Source organism: Triticum aestivum, chromosome 5B (assembly GCF_018294505.1).
Source record: "Triticum aestivum cultivar Chinese Spring chromosome 5B, IWGSC CS RefSeq v2.1, whole genome shotgun sequence".
Lineage (NCBI taxonomy): Eukaryota > Viridiplantae > Streptophyta > Magnoliopsida > Poales > Poaceae > Triticum > Triticum aestivum.
Window position 1 is genome coordinate 248,952,436 of NC_057807.1, and position 20,298 is coordinate 248,972,733.

Below are 20,298 nucleotides of genomic sequence, written 5' to 3' on the forward strand. Positions count from 1 at the left end.
GTTACTACTAACCTTCATAGGTCAACCAAAACACGTTCTGCACCAGAGTGTTACGGTAATCCTGTTCTGTAAGTCATGCTATTAGACCAAGGCAAACCTACAAACTATGAAGAAGCTATGATGAGCCCAGATTCCGACAGATGGCTTGAGGCCATGAAATCTGAGATAGGATCCATGTATGAGAAAAAAGTGTGGACTTTGGTGGACTTGCCCGATGATCGGCAAGCCATAGAGAATAAATGAATTTTTAGAAGAAGACTGACGCTGATGGTAATGTTACTATCTACAAAGCTCGACTTGTCACAAAAGGTTTTCAACAAGTTCAAGGAGTTGACTACGATGAGACTTTCTCACCCGTAGCTATGCTTAAGTCTGTCCGACTCATGTTAGCAATTGCCACATTTTATAATTATGAAACCTGGCAAATAGACGTCAAAACTGTATTCTTTAATGGATTTTTTAAAGAAGCGTTGTATATGATGCAACCAGAAGGTCTTGTCGATCCTATAGGTGCTAACAAAGTGTGCAAGCTCCAGCGATCCATCTATGGACTGGTGCAAGCATCTCAGAGTTGGAATATATGCTTTGATAAAGTGATCAAAGCATATGGTTTTATACAGACTTACCGTGAAGCCTGTATTTACAAGAAAGTGAGTGGGAGCTCTGTAGCATTTTTGATATTATATGTGGATGACAAATTATTGATTGGAAATGATATAAAATTTCTGGATAGCATAAAAGGGTACTCTAATAAGAATTTTTCAATGAAAGACCTCGGGGAAGCTGCTTATATATTGGGCATCAAGATCTATAGGGATAGATCGAGACCTTTAATAGGACTTTCACAAAGCACATACCTTGACAAAGTTTTGAAGAAGTTCAAAATGGATCAGTCAAATAAAGGGTTCTTGCCTATGTTACAAGGTGTGAAATTGAGTCAGACTCAAAGCCCGACCACTTCAGAAGATAGAGAGAAAATGGAAGTCATTCCCTATGCCTCAGCCATAGGTTCTGTCATGTATGTTATGCTGTGTACCAGACGTGGTGTGTGCCTTGCCATAAGTTTGGCGGGGAGGTACCAAAGTAATCCAGGAGTGGATCACTGGACAGCGGTCAAGAACATCTTGAAGTACCTCAAAAGGACCAAGGATATGTTTCTCGTTTATGGAGGTGATGAAGAGCTCGTCATAAATGGTTACGTTGATGCTAGCTTCGACACTGATCCAGATGACTCTAAGTCACAAACCGAATGCATATTTATATTGAACGGTGGAGCTGTCAGTTGGTGCAGTTCCAAGCAGAGCGTCATGGCGGGATCTACGTGTGAAGCGGAGTACATAGCTGCTTCAGAAGCAGCGCATGAAGGAGTCTGAATGAAGGAGTTCCTTTCCGATCTGGGTGTAATACATAGTGCGTCGGGTCCAATGAAAATCTTTTGTGACAACGCTGGAGCAATTGCCTTAGCGAAGAATCCAGGTTTCACAAGAGAACCAAACACATCAAGAGACACTTCAACTCCATTCGTGAAAAGGTCAAGGATGAAGACATAGAGATTTGCAAAATACATACGGATCTGAATGTAGCAGACCCATTGACTAAGCCTCTTCTACGAGCAAAACATGATCAGCAACAAGATTCCATGGGTGTTAGATTCATTACAATGTAATCCAGATTATTGACTCTAGTGCAAGTGGGAGACTGAAGAAATATTCCCTAGAGGCAATAATAAAGTTATTATTTTATATTTCCTTATTCATGATAAAGGTTTATTATTCATGCAACAATTGTATTGATCGAAAACTTAAATACATGTGTGAATACATATACAAATACCGTGTCCCTCATAAGTCTCTACTAGACTAGCTCGTTGATCAAAGATGGTTAAGGTTTCCTAACCATAGATATGTGTTGTCATTTGATAACGGGATCACATCATTAGGAGAATGATGTGATGGACAAGACCCATACGTCAGCTTAGCATATGATCATTCTTTTATTGCTACTGCTTTCTTGAATGTCAAATACATGTTCCTTCGACCATGAGATCATGCAACTCCTGAATACCAGAGGAATACCTTGTGTGCTATCAAACATCACAACGTCACTATGTTCGCACACGAACACGTCACCGTGTACTCCAACGCCGAGGGTGATGCACCGCAGCTCACGTCGAACGATACCCGTCCGGAATCGTGGTACGCAGGCAATCCGGCACGCGCTTTTGAGGACCCGAAACCCCACAGGCCCGGGAGGGACCCCGTTAGGGCGCGCGGCAGCTATGGGCTGCCCTAGGTCGGCCTGACCGCCCCTAGGGCCTCAAGGTTCGCCGCCCTGCAAAATAAGAACGAGGAAGAAGAAGAACTAGGGTTAAGGAGAAAAGATAAAAGATAAAAGTGGTAGATGATTTGATCGATTGTGTGTTGTTGTTCAATCGGTCGTCACCTCTTATCTATATAAGAGGCATATGTACTTCCCGTACATGAAAAGGACTTGCCTTGCCGTCTAAATCATCAAAATCTGACCAAACTCGGACTTTTCATGACCTCCGGCTCGGATGATCCGGCCTAGCCCAGTTTTTTGACAGCAGCTCACTGTTTGGGCTCTAGAATCCACATATGACCTCGGATTTGGGCAAATTTTATATCAAAATCAACCGCCTCAACGAGACGCACAACTTTCATGTTGAACACTTTTCAATATGAGGTCATATTGAGGGAGTTTAGGGCTGTTTTCTAACATCTGTAGAAGAAAAAACTGTCCGGATGTCCGGACTTCTACCTGGACTGTCCGGCCTCCATCCGGATCATCCGGGACTGGACCCATATCATCCGGCTTCAGTGCAAACCTTCTGGTGCCTTTGTGCTTCAATTACCCGGATGATCCGGACCCCGGCCTGGATGATCCGGCCAAACATTGCTGCAACGCACAGTTTTGCCTATAACTTTTGGATACGACCTCGGATGGGTCGATTTTTATATCAAAATCATCCATTTCGACGAGACGAAGAACTTTGCAGTTGTAAATTTTTCCATCTGTGGCCGTCTTAATTAGGTTTCATGCCATTCTTTAATCTGGTGTCAATACGAGCATCTCTAAGATTAGCATAACTTTTGCATCCGAGCTTCATTTTGGACCATCTCTATATTTATTTCGATCGGCTTGAAGAGGGCCGTCCAGTGGTGACATGAACTCATAATTTTAACATCATCTCATTATAGCCTCAAGTCACTCTTTGCGATCATGCCATTTTCAAACGTCAACACATGCCCCCCTGTTTTTTGGCAAAGCTAGCGTGCCGAAAAATAACTTGTACTGTGTTGGTTCTAAGGACGATGTCAACACTCCATCGGCCACTTTTCATGTGCTTAGGGTGATAAATATATATCGGCCATTACTTGTCTGAATCCTTGATGCAAACTTTGGTGAAACCTTCTCAACTTCATTAACAATCCAATGATAAAGTTCCATAGATATGTATCTCAAGGTCATCCTCGGAACCATATTATTCACCCTTTTGCTAGGATTTTGTAGATAATCAACAATAAACTTTCTCCAATCCTTGCTTTCGCCTGCATAAGAAAAATTCATTAGTGGTCGAAGCGGTGGACTTCGGTTCGGCCTTACCTATTCCGACGAGACTAAGCTTCGGCTATTGATAGAAATACAATGCACCATGAGTAACATAGTAGCCGGATTCTTTGCTGTGCCAACTCTTTTGAATTGTTATGTCTAGATGTGGGAATAATTTCAAAGCAACCCAAGGAGGATATTACATCTAGACGTGCCTCAAGATAAATTATAAGTGATTCATCAAAACATTGATAACCCTTGGATATTTGTTGCACTACTCATAACGAATCACCGAAAGCCTCAATATGTATAGCACCTATAGAAAGTAAAAGATTCAATCCGAATAACAATGCATATTCGGCTTTGATTAATTGTGCATAAAAATATTCTAAGCGGCATAAGGCTTCAAAAATAGTACCATAAGGAGATATATAAACAACACCAACACTTTGGCCATTGCTACGAATTGAACCATCAAAACATAATGTCCATAGTACTAGAGAGACAAGGCTAATATCAATATTATGCATGTCATTAATCCGATGTTCAGTAATAAAATTATCTATGATTTGGCCTCTTATAGATCTCAAAGATGCATAAGTCAAATCATATCCAAACAAAATATAAGCCCACTAGCCAATTCTGCAACTATGAATTGGTCTATGCAGCATGTATTCAATGACATCGGTCATGATGTCTCAACTCCATTCAAATATAAATTTCCATGAACATGTATCTTGTCTCGCTCTCCAATCGAACTAAGGAAGATGTTAGAATACTACACCGGCCATGCATTGATATACTCTTAGGACGATAGATAAATATCGGACATTACCATGTAAACTTCGTTCAAAGCACATATGACCGAAACAAACAAATGAAATGACAAAGCAAGTATTTTGGCCCTTTGGATCAGCAACAAACTTGTAGCTAATCAAACGTATAGTGATTTGGTAATACCCTTTCATGATTTAAGAGATTATATTGCATCCATGAATTAAAATGAGCCCATTGAGGGTTACCAATCATACCTGATGACGAATTCCATGGCATAGGCGTTAATGGCATAGTTGAAGAATATGGATAATGTGTAGACCGAAGATGCTAAAACCTTCGGCTTGGTCCTTCGTAGTTTTCACTCTTTTCCTTCTTCACCTTTGTTACACTTCTTGTAATGGAAGCTTGCACATAATTCTTATTTTGGGGACTTCCTTTGGGAACCCATGCCATATTCCTTTCCTCGAGTTCTTGTGCACTAAGTTTTTGTAATTTCTTCTTTTGCCAATATGATGAGCCGAGTGGGCACCCCGGCTGCGATTTTGTTTGAAGCAATGGCAATTCTTGTTTTAACTTGTGCACTCTCAACTTCTCCTCTTCAGATTTGGCACTTGATTGACTCTCAATAATTTGTTGCTTCATCTCATTGCCTTTAGTAGCCAATGTCAACACTTTAATTGGCTCTTTTTCATTTGAGATCAAATCTGAAGTAGCACTCTTACGACCATCTCTTTTAACACGGTAAACTTGTTTGACCACCTCTTTCTTCTTCCTTAAGCTCCGGACCGATTCCTTGTGATTGAAACGGTCTTTAACATATGATTGTTCAAATGTTCTTTTTCTCGGATCTGCATAATATTGGTGAGATGGTCTAAAATAAGATGGATAATGTGCCCTTGTATCATACCTGTCCAATGATGGATATGGATCTATATGAGCATAGGGAGGCATCCACGACATTGGCATTCGCGGCCCAAAATAAGGATATGAATATGTTGCATTAAAATTCTCACTTTGCCAATATCGATCCTCATATTTGCGCCTTGGGGGTGTTCTTGGTTTCTTTGCATGATTTGGCCGATAAACATTCTTCTCTTCACTCTTCTTTCGATATTTATCCAATAGTTCAGCGAAGGTGATTTTTGATCTCTTACACTTGCGCTTATTTCGGCCTTTGTTTCCTTTGGTTGTGCTTGCACCAATATTGGATTTGCTTGCTGCCCCCCAGTCCTTGGCGTCTCCATTGTAGTTTCGATGGAATTCTCTCCCTCAAAAATTATGTTCATTATGCTCTTCAACAACTTCTTTACTTGAAAGCTTGACCCCATCACCTGCAGTTTTTATCTCCTCTTTAAATGGATCGGCTTGAAGCAGCCGATGCAAAAACTTTCTGCCATCGAGACCAATCTCGGAGTAGACTGGTCATCTCTTGGTGTCTCAACAAATTTCAATCGTCCTTTATTAATGGTCGATTTAACTATTTGACGAAACATATTGCAATCCTCAAAATTATGTTTGAACGAATGATGCAACCTACAATACATTCATCCTTGAATTGATGGTTGGACATGGTGATCAAGAATTCTTATGTAATTATTTCTCAGCAACAAATCAAATATTTGATCACACATGCTTGAATTGAAGGTAAACTTCTTATTTTCTAGCCGATCTTGCTGTGAGAATGGCTTTGGAGTTAAGCAAACGAATGGTTCAGATTTTGCATTATACCATTCGGCTATGCATTGTGTTTTCCACTCTATATCCGATGTCTTTGGGTAAGATATTATACTAGCATCGGTTTTCTCAATAGAATTTAACCTTAGCTTTAAATTTCTAAAACGAATATATTTAGAACATACATGTCTCAACTGAGACCAAGAGTAAGCCAAGTATGAAACAAGCAAAGCTACCAATGTAGATACGAACTTTAAATAAAGCAACGAGGAAAGCTTTGGCTGCAACAATAACTCATTATCGGTCTTTATAAATGGCGCAATGGGTTGACCGATATATTCTATAATGATTTTATTGCTAACAAGTAAATTACCCTTCTTCATTGGTCTTTCAAAATTACTTATGAGGATTTTTCTAATAGATGCATCAACAACAAAGTTGCAACCAAATCGAAAGATAGGCAAATCACTTGCTAGACACACCTCTTCAATAACGTTGGGAGATCATGATGGTTGTATCACTTAAATAATACTTTGTTCCACTTTTGATTGACTCTCCAATGCCTTGGCATACTCTTTTTCTTTGATAGATTCGGTACACATACTATTTGATTCGGCTTTTTCAATAACCGAATTTTCTTTGTTACCTGAATCAATACTTTTATCTTTTTGAATTTGCAAGGCTTTTCGCTCTTGTCTTATTTTAGCCCACATCTCAGCTTGGCGAGCTTTGAACCTTTTTATCTCAATTTCCATCCACTCCTCATGAGATTGCCCCCCAATACTTTGAGACTCTTTCGGCAATGAGGTGTCGAAACTTTGCAATTGTTTAGGGGGTACATTGGTTGCTATAGAACTAGGTGAATGCATCATTTGCACAACTCTTGCTTTTACAGCAGCAAAGTCATGATGCTTCCTGCTTTCTATTAGTTCTTGGCGAATAGAGTTGCACAAATCTCAAGAGAATGTAAGCTTGTTATCAACCACCCAGTCTGGATATGGTTGCCCCCCGATGCTTTTAGATTCTTTCGGCGATGAGATGTTGCCAAAATTATATAATTGTGTAGGGGAGACATGATATGCCACGGTAGTAGGTGAAGGCATTTGTGCTCCTACAGAAGTTTCACTTATTCGGCCATGACCATGAAGGTGCGGAGTCGAATTATGGACATCAACAGTTGCGTATGGTGCCAAAAAATTAGTAGCATTAGGTGTAGCATATGATGTTTGAGGGTAATTGGCCAAATAACTAGTAGTAACATGGCCAATTCCCCTATCCACCAGCATGTATGGATTAACGTACTGCAAGTTATTTGCCGATGAATAAAAACTTGAAACACTTTGTTGCATACCATTGGAAGTTCCTACATAGGGTGTCTTAGCTTGAATAACCGAACTCATCATGTTATTCATCGGCATATAAATTTGTGGGGTTGCCGATGCATGGGAGTTGTGATACATATGTTGCATGTTGTTAAAATTATATGAAGTAGAATCATGGAAATTTTGTTGCATCGGCCCTTGCACATAATTAGATGCATGATTGATAAAGCTAGGGCTAGCCGATACATTATGCTCATTAGATGATCTAGCAACAACATATGCATTATTTGCATCTACATATGTGAAGAGTATTCATATTACCTTTGTAGATTGCAAACCCTATATGATGATCTCTTCATAGCAAGAACGGACCGGAGACCGTTTGAAGCTTCGATCCCTAGCGGAGTCGCCAAAAAGTGTGTTCGTACACGAACACGTCACCGTGTACCTCCAACGCCGAGGGTGATGCACCGCAGCTCACGTCGAAGGAGACCCGTCCGGAAGCGCGGTACGCAAGCAATCTGGCAGGCGCTTTTGAGGACCCGAAACCCCACACGCCCGGGAGGGACCCTGTCAGGGCGCGCGGCGACTATGGGCTACCCTAGGTCGGCCTGACTGCCCCTAGGGCCTCGAGATTCGCCGCCCTGCAAAAGAAGAACGAACGAAGAACGAGGAAGAAGAAGAACAAGGGTTAAGGAGAAAAGATAAAAGATAAAAGTGGTAGATGATTTGATCGATTGTGTATTGTTGTTCAATCGGTCGTCACCTCTTATCTATATAAGAGGCGGATAGACTTCCTGTATAAGAAAAGGACTTGCCTTGCCGTCCCAATCATCAAAATCTGACCAAACTCGGATTTCTCACGACCACCGGCCCGGATGTTCGGCTCTAGGCCCGGATGATTCGGCCTAGCCTAGTTTTCTGACAGCAGCTCACTGTTTGGGCTCTAGAATCCACATACGACCTTGGATTTGGGCAAATTTTATATTAAAATCAACTGCCTCGACAAGACGCACAACTTTCATGTTGAACACTTTTCAATCGGAGGTCATCTTAAGGGAGTTTAGGGCTGTTTTCTAACATCTGCAGAAGAAAAAACTGCCCGGATGTCCGGAGTTCTACCCGGACTGTCCGGCCTCCATCCGGATCATCTGGGACTGGACCCAGATCATACGGCTTCAGTGCCAACCTTCTGATGCCTTTGTGCTTCAATTACCCGGATGATCCGGACCCCGACCCAGATGATCCGGCCAAACATTGCGGCAACGCACGGTTTTGCCTATAACTTTTGCATACGACCTCGGATGGGTCAATTTTTATATCAAAATCATCTGTTTCGACGAGACGAAGAACTTTGCAGTTGTAAATTTTTCCATCTGAGGCCGTCTTAATTAGGTTTCATGTCATTCTTTAATCTGGTGTCAATACGAGCATCTCTAAGATTGGCATAACTTTTGCATCCGAGCTTCGTTTTGGACCATCTCTATATTTATTTCGATCGGCTTGAAGAGAGCCATCCAGTGGTGACACGAACTCTTAATTCTAACATGATCTCATTATAGCCTCAAGTCACTCTTTGCGATCATGCCATTTTCGAACGTCAACAAACTGGGTGATCATAAAGATGCTCTACAGGTATATCCGAAGGTGTTTGTTGAGTTGGCATGGATCAAGATTGGGATTTGTCACTCCGAGTATCAGAGAGGTATCTCTGGGCCCTCTCGGTAATACACATCATAATAAGCTTGCAAGCAAATGACTAAGAAGTTAGTTATGAGATGATGTATTACGGAACGAGTAAAAAGACTTGCCGGTAACGAGATTGAACTAGGTATGAAGATACCTACGGTCGAATTTCGGGCAAGTAACATACCAACAGATAAAGGGAATTACGTATGTTGTCATAACGGTTCGACCGATAAAGATCTTCGTAGAATATGTAGGAACCAATTTGGGCATCCAGGTTCCGCTATTGGTTATTGAAGGGAGAGGTGTCTCAGTCATGTCTACATAGTTCTCGAACCTGTAGGGTCCACATGCTTAACATTCGTTGATTATATAGTGTTATATGAGTTATATGATTTGGTGACCGAATGTTGTTCGGAGTGCCAGATGAGATTATGGACATGGCGAGAAGCTCCGGAATGGTCCGAAGGTAATGATTGATATATAGGACGATGGTATTCAGACACCGGAAGAGTTTCTGAGTACACCGGATAGTCATCGAATCGCCGGAAGGGGTTCCGGGCACCCCCGGGAGGTATATGGGCCATATGGGCCAAAAGAGGGGAGCACCCCAGCCCACAAGGGGCTGGAGCGCCCCTCCTATGGTAGCTGGCCTTGGGGAGAAAAGGAAAGGGGGGATTCGCCCCCCCCCCTCCCCCGCCCCCGCCTTCCTCTCCTCCCCTTTTCCTTTTTCCCCGGAGCAAATAAGTAAGGGGGCGCGACTAGGGCAGGAGCCCAAGTAGGATTCGGACCTACTTGGGGCGCCTCCTGGCTGCTCCCCTCTCCCCCCCCCCCGCCCCACCTATATATATGTGGGAGGGGGCGCCACACATTTCCACGACAATCTCTTAGCCGTGTGCAGCGCCCCTCTCCACAATTTCGTCCCTCGGTCATATTTTCGGACTGCTTAGGCGAAGCCCTATGGAGATAGCATCACCACCACCGTCACCACGCCGTCGTGGTGCCGGAAGTCATCCACTACTTCGCAGTTTTGCTGGATCAAGAAGGCGAGGACGTCACCGAGCTGAACGTGTGCTGAACGCGGAGGTGTCGTACACTCGGTACTTGATCGGTTGGATCACGAAGAAGTTCGACTGCATCAACCGCGTTACTAAACGCTTCCGCTTACGATCTACGAGGGTCCGTAGACACACTCTCCCCTTCGTTGCTATACATCTCCATGGATAGATCATGCGTGTGTGTAGATGTTTTTTCCATGCAACATTTCTCAACACGGTCACTCACCTGCTGGCTAGGCCACGTTGGGTTCAGACTTCACCAATATGTTCATAAAATTGTCTAAAAATAATAATGTTCGCAAAAACCGACAGACTTTGACCGGTTTATCAATTTTATTTTCTATATTTGAAAAATTCATGAATTAAAAATATGTACATGGATTTTTTTAAAATGCTCATGCTATTTTGCAATAAAGTTTTAAAAATTGTTCATGAATTTTGAAAAGATTGTAAATCTTAGAAATGTGACTTTAGAACTATGTTATTGAAGTTAAATAAATGTTTATTAATTTTGAAACATGTTTAAGAATTTTGAAAAGGGTGAAAAATTGTAAAAGTGTTCATGAATTTTAAAAATTTCCATGAATTTTGAGAATGTTCATGAACTGTATAATTGTTTATGAATTAAATAGTGTTCATGAATTGTTAATATTCATGAACTAAAAGAATGTAAAATAAAGGAAAACGAAAAGATATAAAAAACCTGAAGCAAGAAATAGGATGGATGTTCCAACAATGCGGCCTACATGGATCGGTCCACTTATGAAATGCACCTTGCGGGGTGCTAGCGTCTTACCATTGTCGAAGGGCGGGGGCTACTAAACATGCACCACATTTAACATAGAGCAAATGTGGGAGCAACTATCCAACGGCTGCCCCCTAGGATGCACATCTTGGGGGCTTCGAGTGGCCTGAGTGCGTCAAGCCGTCGTCATTTATCGCACTTTGGGCACGAGAGTGCATGCTTTTTTCTCTGCATGTGTTTTATTATTATTATTTTTAAGTTTGGGGGTTCATATTTGCTTGTGTTTTCCTATGTTTTTATCAGAAAAAAATTGATTTTCGTGTTTTTTCTCTGCATGAAACACACCATGTGAAAGTACAATTGTGGTTTATAATGAAGCACATAAACTGTGTTTTTTCCAAGAAATGGATACCAGAGTTGTGCACTTTATAGTGTGTTAAGCACAAAGTTTGCTTTCCGAAAAGTGAAAAGTACAGTTGTTCTTCGCGTGAAGCACAAACTATGTTTTTCAAAAAGTTAACAACACAGTTTTGCTTCCGCGTCAAGCACATACATTACTTTGCACGATTGTTCACCATATGAAGCATAGTTCTGCTTCCGTCTGAAGTATAAATTATACTTTCCGAAAAGTGAAAGGTACATTTGTACACCACGTGAAGCATAATTATGCCTATGAGTGAAAAAACTATGCCTTCTAAAAAAGAGTGGAGTGCAATATGTGCTTCCATGTGGAGCATATCGATTTTCATTTTTTTTGATTTTTTTATGGTTTCATGTGCTTTTCGGTTTTTAGTTCTTTTAGTTTCTTGGTTTCTTTTTATCAGTTTTTCTTGTTTTCCTGGTATTGTTGGAGAAAAGAAATTCATCCAAACCTGTTAACATTGGGTCTAGTTTTGAATACTTCGATGATAACACAATGATGAAAATGGTTCAGATTTGGACGCACGGTTCAAGAGATAAACTGTTTTGGAAAAAAATACTAGAAAAAACAAAAAACTCTTTGGCTGTGACAAGTGTTACACATGCAGTGCGTCATTTCTCAACACCGGAGAACGTGAGAGTGGCTTTGCAAGAAGTACCCCTTAACTAATTATTTCACAATTACATATAATTGCAGATAGATAGAGGCATAGAGCCAAGCTGATGGGGGACAAGGTTATGGTAAGAGCATCTACAACCACATATAGCTATTTTGAATTGCCAAACGTCCGTGGATGCGGCCGGGCTCATGGTCACCGTTCGTACCTCATATTTGGCCTCCCACAACCATACTACTCATTTCATGATTAACATTCTCATACAAAAGGATGCAACGAAATGATCTACATACGAACTACACTACTCGTCCTCCTTGTCGGAGATGAACTTCGTGCCAAAGTCGCCGTTCTCATGGTTATTGGCGGTCGAGCGACATGGTGGTGCCTCCTCATCCTCCTCATCGAGCTCCGCGTCCTCTTGGCAGAGGATGTGGCGGTTCGGCTCAACCTCCGCCTCTGACTGGATGGAGTCGAGAATGGCATGTTGCTCCACTGCCTTCTCCGCTTGGACCACCCCGAACTCCTCCATCGCGTCCGCCATGGCGAAGCCCGTACCGGAGGCGCCGGATTAGCCTTGCATTGGCCTCTTCCTTCTTCGTATTTGCATCCTCCTCCACCTCCTCCTCCTGATCCTCCTCACCCGACTCTGGCTACGGCGAATTGGAGGCAGGCCGGCTGGGATCCGGGCTTCACATCTAGCCCGAATCCGCTCAAGGATCTCGAGTCGCCGCTCCAGCGTGAGCATGGTGATTTGGAACCTCAGCATGGCTACCGGCGGGCGGATTAGAATGTGGCGGCAGCGTAGGGGAGGGAGAGTGAAGAAATGGGGACTGGCTACGGTTGGGTTGCCGCCGTCCAACTTAAGTAGCCAGACTTGGTCCCTCGAGTGGCACGCCGGAGCGACGCGACGCGTCACGATGAATACCCTCACCGAAAAACAGAGAAGGCGCCTGTCGGACTAATGTGATGTTGGATATGGGGATTACCGGTCAATCCGGATGTTTGGGCCGAGTTTGCCCAATTCGGTTGAGTGGCAAAATCATGACCAAATAAGATTGGGTCATGACCTAGGCGTTTTAGGTGGATAATATGGGGCATCCGGTTATAGGATGTTGCCGTCTGCGTCTATGCACATGAATCAAAAGCTTCGGATCTTCGATTCAGAAAGTGGAGTGAACTGATTCGAATTTGTATTTGTCACACGGTACCGCCTTCGTTTCATTTTTACTCTCCATATTAGGTTTATCAGTCAGAAGTCAAACTCTTTGAAGTTTGACCTAATTTATTCACAAAATTATTAACATTCATAATACAACATCAACATCACTTATATTCATTGTGAGACATATTTTCATATTTACTTGGCATTGTAGATGTTGATATTTTTTTAATGGACTGTGCTAACGTCACGCATTATCCCGCGATCCACTTCTCACGTCCCGTCGCTATCTCCGATTTTTCTGGCGCACAACGATCCCACCACTTCTCCCGCTTTTTTTTGTGTCGTAAAAAAACATGGTAAAAAGGTTGTTGGAGGCAGGAATCGAACTCATTAGCTCTTGGTCCATCATAACTTGTCATATCCACCTGGTCTAGATTCAGGTTGTGATTACAAAGAAGTTCGATATGTATTTATACTTCTACACACGCGGTCATAAATATTCCTTTTTACCATTTTTCTTCCCTTTTGTACACGGTAATTCATCTATCACAGACCTGATAACTCACAAACACGGTTGTAACTTTCAACCCGAGGAAAAAATATTGCTGTAACACATCCCCATAATTTATTTGTAAAAAGAGCATGGTAATTATATGCCATGAAACTCATACCTCACTCACAAACATCGTGATAACTTTTGACCGGAAGAAAAAATATTGTTGTAATACATCCCGATAACTTATTTGTAGAAAGAGCATGGTAATTTATATGACATGAATCTGGAAACTCACGCATAAAAATTGTGGTGACTTTTTGACCACATGAAAAAAAATATGTTGTAAGACACCCCAAATACCATCTCTATAAAGAGCATGGTAAACCCACTCACAAACACTGCGGTAACTTTTGGTCCAAAGAAGAAAAGTTGTTGTAACACACACCAATAACTTCTCTACAAAAGGGTGTCATGATTTATATGCCACAAACCTGATAACTCATGCACAAACACGATGGTAACTCACGCACAACAACATTTCTCCAAAGTAAAAAAAGTTACTGTGGTGTTTGTATCTAAGTTATTAGAACTGTGGTGTGTATACTACCCTGGTATTTACACAAAAGTTACATTATCATGTCTTCGGGACACAAAAAATATCATGTTATTTGCACAAAATTATCATGGTATGTTACAACAACTACCCCCATCCCCACACCCGTCGCCAAAGAACTATGGTGCGCAAGTTATCAGATCTGCGGCGTGTGTGTTACTGTGCTATTAGCATAAAAGTTATTGTGGGTATATTTCATCACCCCCTTCTCCAAAGTAATCAGGACCAGGGCACATAAGTTATCAGGTTTGCAATGTGTGAGTTACCATGCTATTCACATAAAATTTATCAGGGGATATTTCATCAACCCTCCCCCTCCCCCCTGCCAAAGTTATGAGGAACAGAGTACATAAATTATCATGTATGTGATGTGTATCATGTTCTTCATATAAAAGTTACTGGGGGGTATTCCATCACCCCCCCCCCCTCCCCTCGGCGTCAAAGTTTTCAGGTCGGGGTACATAAGCTATCAGGTCTATGATGTGTGAGTTACCATGCTATCCAGTATTCACACAAAAGTTACCTGTGGTACATAGGTTGTATACTTTTCATCATACGTGAGTTATCAGGTCCGATATAAGTGTACAACCATGTTATTTACTCTGAAGTTACCGGGGTATATTTTTTAACAACTTTTATCTTGGGGGTGAAAAAGTACCCGTGGTATTTGTACATGAGTTATCATCGCTGATGTGTATATATACCATGCTATTTTTAATGAAGTTATAGGGGGTATATTTTTCAACAACTTTTATATCAGAGTCGAACTTTACCGTGGTGTTTGTACGTGAGTTATCAACTTTTATCCCTGGACATTTAAAAAAAATCAAGGTTCAAAGTTATCGTTCTATTTGTACCTAAGTTATCAGGACAAAAAGCCTATATTATCATGCTATTTACATAAAAATAATCGGTGGTATATTTTCCCCTCGAATCAGAGTTACCACAGTGTTTGGTATTCGAATGTCGGTTATTAGGCCACAATGCATGGGCTAGTTAGTCTTTTAATAGAGCAAATGTTCATCAATGTCTTGGTATTAAAACAAGTTTTGACTTCAACTCACAACAAGAAGTAATTGTAGCTGGATTGGTTAGCTCGGTAAACTCACTAGTAGATGGTTAGAGTTCGATTCTTCGCACAAGTAATTTTTGACGCTATTTTCTACTTAAAAGTCAAGCTGAAGTGGCACTAGAAAAACTTCCTAAAATTGCTCATATGATCACGATCCGGAAATCACGCCATCTATTTCGTTTCCCACTAATAAAACACTCTAAAATCAAGCCCATAAAAACTTTCTAAAAATAGCTCCCGCCATAAGATCCGACAATTACGTAGAAAAAATCGCGCTAGGGATCAAGAAAAATGCGCCCGCGCGATCATTCTGATTCAAAAAAAAACCGCCCTGAAATCACGGACGCAAGATCTGAAACGAACGACATCGGATGTGTGCGGATCTGTTGCAAACTGCCAGTCGGCAGGAATTTAGCATTCTCGTTTTCTAATATAATTTTGGACAGACAGATATAATATGCACAGTAAAAAGAAATGGAGGGAGTACATTGGAAGTTACATTGAGTTCGTCATAAGCTAGATCACAATATCCTCCATCGCTTCCAAACTACGGCCACGGTCTCAATGCATCATTTGAACCATGCAAATCAAAAGTCGGTTGAAAACCATTGTCTGGCACCACCACCAGTAAGCTGGCGGTAAGGTAAGGTTTAACTCGAAAAGGTACAGTACTTGCTTGGCTGCGAAGTGACCCATCACTTGCATGCCTTCGTCTCTTTAGCCGAAGCATGGTAATTAATTTACATCTGTGTACATCCTAAGCAAAACCTAAAGAAACAACTTTGGCTTCTCCCAGGAGCATGACCATGGGCTCATGGCCACACTCGATCGCATCGGCCAAGGAATATGGGGCTTCTGGTCCTCACGAGACAACGTGTGACCCATTCTTCTTTGTTCTCAGGAAACTAACCAATGTGATCATGGGGGCAACACCCGTCCCCGAACGCTTCTTGATTGTTGTTGTCTTCCATGGCTTTCCATCTTGCACAGTACCTGTGGTCGTAGACGTTACATTGTAAAACTGCGCGCAAATACATCATGATTCAAACTGGGAACCTTGCAATCGATGGATTGGGTTCTTTTTCCTCAGGAAAACTGATGATCTTACACAGCTCAGAATAAAACATTTACCTCGCAAACACCATGTAATAGCAACCTCTGAAATGGGTCCTGGACATTCAACACAAGCACATCTTTATCAGTAGTGTCTTCAATGAAGGCCCTGATCCGTTCCTGCAAAAGTGAAGCACGGTTTTTGCTAACTTAAACAACAGCAAAATAATACAGATATAGACAAGTATATACTTTCTTTTCAAGAATAACATAGTCAAGTATATGCTTTCTGCAGAGCATCTAAGCTGGCTGTACTATTGAATCTAACAAGTATTAAACAGATACAGATAGAACTTACAAGCAGTGAGTAGGACTCCATATGGAAGATCCATAACACAGTCAACACTTGCAAATATTTTCCTACTCAATCCGAAGTAGAACCAAATTGATCAAAACAGCATGTTCTTTGTTTTATCAGAATAATGGTGCTAAACTGCTAACTCATACATAAGCCCATCAGCAGTACATAATTTGAACTTACTAATATAAGCAGTGCATGAATTGTTGGTTTTAACAACTGAACTCAGTTCAACAAACATTTATCAGATTCCATTTCTTTCCATTTGCATGATTCATTTAATCTATATGTGCTCAGTGTTCCGAAACTACAAACCAAACAGATGAGAGTAGATGAATTATCTTCATGTGCCATTTTATTTTTACACAACCAAAATATTACTAGTACCATTTTATTTTTACTCCCAAGTCTTGACACCACACATGTTCTAAGCATTATAACAACAACCAAAAATATAACATTCAGCACAATTGACTCATCTTCATTCACAAGATTCTTCTGCTTTGATGATTGTTTCATTCGTTGCATAAATCTTGCCTGCAAATATAAAACTTGCCAAGTGTCATGGATCTATTAACAATGCATACATACTGGCAATATGATAGGCACATGTTATATGTCTCTCTAGTCTGTGCATTTGGGTTTAATATATTGCAGACTAGTGATGGACAACATACATCGACATGACAGATGCTAACATACCTCAACGTCCATGTCAATGCTCCTGAATGCATCCCACTCACCAACACTTGTCCTGCAAAATGCTGACAGTGGTGCTTCCTCACCTACATGCAGAAAATTGGTCAAATGCAACAAATGAGATGTTTGAAACATAACAAATGCATAAAAAAATATGTATTGATGCCAATGCCAAATGGCAGCACAACTAAAATGAGAAACTCCGCATAAGCGCTTAGAGGAAAACATGCCATGGAAAGAATCAGTACAGATCATTCACATGATGAATCATGAATTCATGAATACAAAGAAATTAGTTAACGCCATAACACTGCCGATAAAAAGTTAAAATGAGCATGTTCTAAAGAGAAAAGATGTATCCAAACAAAATCTAAACCGCCTATTGCAATCCATGTAGGTTTAAATGGAAAACTGGAGTACTCAGTGCAGATTTACTTAGAACATCACATTCTATGATCAGGTTGCAAAATGTTGTAACAAATTTGAGCAGCATTGGAGCTCACCAAATGGCGGAGGGGCAAAGAGGCCTTTGATTTCTTCAACATGAAGACGAGGGACGAGCTCAATCAGCAAGCGATCATTCAACCATCTGCGCTATGTTTTTAAGGCGACGCCTTACCGCCTTAGGGAGGGGGGGCGCTTTGGCGCCTAGGCGACGCCTAGGCGGGCGCTTTGGACGCCTAGGCGCCCAAAGCGGTCGATTTTCCAAAGCGGAGGGGGAGCGCTTCGACGCCTAGGCGTCGCCTAGGCGTCGCCTTAGGGACGCTTTAAAAACATAGCATCTGCGAGACCTCCGGTTACTAACCTGTATAACATTGTAAACAATCATAACATGCTTAATCATATGGCCTTTATATCGAAACACATATAAAGCATAAAAGTATCAGGTCAATTTTTTGTTCCCAGTTAAGGGTTTCACCCCCGACGAGACTAATACGGCAAGTCTCTGTTAATTTCAATTGGTTCTCACAAGAATCAAACAAGAAACGCCATTATTTAACCATTTACACTCGTATTTCCAACCTTGAAAAAAACATAACTCGAGCGCTACCTCCCACATGACAAGAATCAAATAAGGTACAGTAACATCATCGACGGTCAGGCTCCTCACCTTGGTTGCCATGTCCTCCAGGGCTTCAATCTTCCTCTCGATCATCTGCCCACGCGTCTTGGCGGCAGCGGCATCGCCTGCGTTAACAGGAATAAAATTCCAGGAAAAGTGCACCACATTAGGGTAACTTTGGACACAACTAACACCGAGATCCACCAATTTCGAGCGAAAAATAACCTACCTTTGGCGGAATCGAACAGCGACTCGTAGAACTCCTCCTCCCTCCGCAGCAGATCCGCGCTCGCCATGGTTGAGTCCTTCACGCAAGCTTCTCGCGCTCCCTTCTGGACCTCGTAGCTTCTGCCGCGGCGATGGAGAAATCGAGGCTTGGGTTGGCTGGTTTCCGCTTTTGTCCCGGTTGCGGCTGGCCCTCCTGCGCTCTGTTTCTAGGGTTAGAATTGGGGGAATCGTGTGCTCGTGATTCGTCTTCCGGGGAAGGGAGACGGGGTTGGGCGAGAAACGTGACGCGCGCGCGGGTTACTGGATGAAGGTGGGACCATACATATGTGTGGGGTCCGCATGTAAGTTAGCGTGGCTGGCTCGGGAACTTGTTGAAGATGAGACGGGCACGAAAGAGATCTCGAGTGGATATGCGGACGAATGGAACCGGATCTCCAGAGGTGTTTCTCCGCACAAAGGTTGACAGAGCTTGCTTGTTTTCTTTTTAATAAAAAAATACACTAAAGGTTTTTAAAGTATTTCAAATGTGTCAAGTAGCTTCTAAAAGTTTAAAATCATTCACTGCAGGTCTTAAATGTGTGTAAGTTGTTCACCACGGGTCCTAAAAGTATTCCAAATGTTTATAGTAGGTCCTAAAAGACACGGGTAAAATACACATGTACTCCCTTCGTTCTGAATTACTTGTCGCTCAAGTGGATAAATCTAACACTATTTTGATGCTAGATACATCCATTTGAGCGACAAGTAATTCGGAACGGAGGGAGTAGGACCTATGGTGAACGATTTCAAAATTTTGGACCTACTTAACAGACTTGAAATACTTTGTGTTTCATTCTTTCTCTTTCATCGGCGACATGCATAGGACGCGTTTGGTTGCCCCATTATTGCATCAACCCCAATCAAACCCGTAGAAAAATAGTTTGGTTGTCTCGGCTATATCAGATTCTTGACTCACATAGAATATAAAACACCTCTGGGCTTGCATGCGGGGGACTGAACGTTTTTTTTTGCGAGGCAGACTCGCCCGAGACACGCGTGCCCAACACTTGCACACATTGGGAAGCACGGGAGACGATGAGATGTCTCATAACTCCCCGCGCTCTCTTTAGTCACCTCCCATGTCTGTTCACACTACACTCGCTCTATCTCCCTCACCATCCCTTTAGTGTCTCCGATGACACAACCATGGGCTCGCCATCCACCAACCCCCATCGTCGTCGGCAACAACCTTATCTAGGACAGGCGGGTTGTGGCCTCACCTCTTTCGGTCGGGACCTCGTGGCCGTTCTCCAGGCGCCGTCCCCTTCTGCACCATGTCGCATGCACTGGCCAATACCCCACCCCCACCGCGTGCTCTGGCTCCGCCCCCGGTGCCGAACCTAGTCATCTTGGGCTTGACGACGACAGGGGTACAAACCCCGCCGGCTGCGATGACGGCAGCCCAGGCAGGTGGTTTTTTTGCCCCCATTCGAGGGGTTGCTCGCTACGTCTGGTGCACTGCGTGGGGACACTACTACGGAAATTCCCTTACACAGGAGCTTAGTAGTAGCGCTTTTTACGATAAACCGCTGCTACTACTTATCAGTAGCGCTTCCTCATGGTAGGCGCTGCTACTATACACTTACCAGTAGCGTTGTGTTCATAAAACACGCTACTACTACAATTGCCAGACTGTTGCCGACAGG

General features: G+C 42.3%; 1 protein-coding gene across 6 annotated transcripts; it reads right to left on the minus strand.

The window, feature by feature from the left end:
* Positions 1–15,784: 15,784 nt before the first annotated feature.
* LOC123111205 (uncharacterized) lies at positions 15,785–18,916 on the minus strand. 6 transcript variants are annotated; one of them, XM_044531938.1, is made up of 8 exons: positions 18,615–18,916; positions 18,434–18,510; positions 18,105–18,127; positions 17,826–17,911; positions 17,326–17,408; positions 16,624–17,160; positions 16,344–16,445; positions 15,785–16,205 (listed from the first exon to the last, which is right to left on the minus strand). In XM_044531938.1, exons 1-6 carry the CDS (start codon positions 18,679–18,681, stop codon positions 16,849–16,851), a joined length of 648 nt encoding a protein of 215 aa, XP_044387873.1. In that variant the 5' UTR covers positions 18,682–18,916; the 3' UTR covers positions 15,785–16,205; positions 16,344–16,445; positions 16,624–16,848. The 6 variants fall into 6 exon arrangements, with proteins under 6 accessions (XP_044387873.1, XP_044387874.1, XP_044387871.1 ...); XM_044531939.1 differs by having other exon boundaries at positions 15,785–16,233; XM_044531936.1 differs by having other exon boundaries at positions 16,344–17,160.
* Between the last annotated feature and the right edge of the window lie 1,382 nt (positions 18,917–20,298).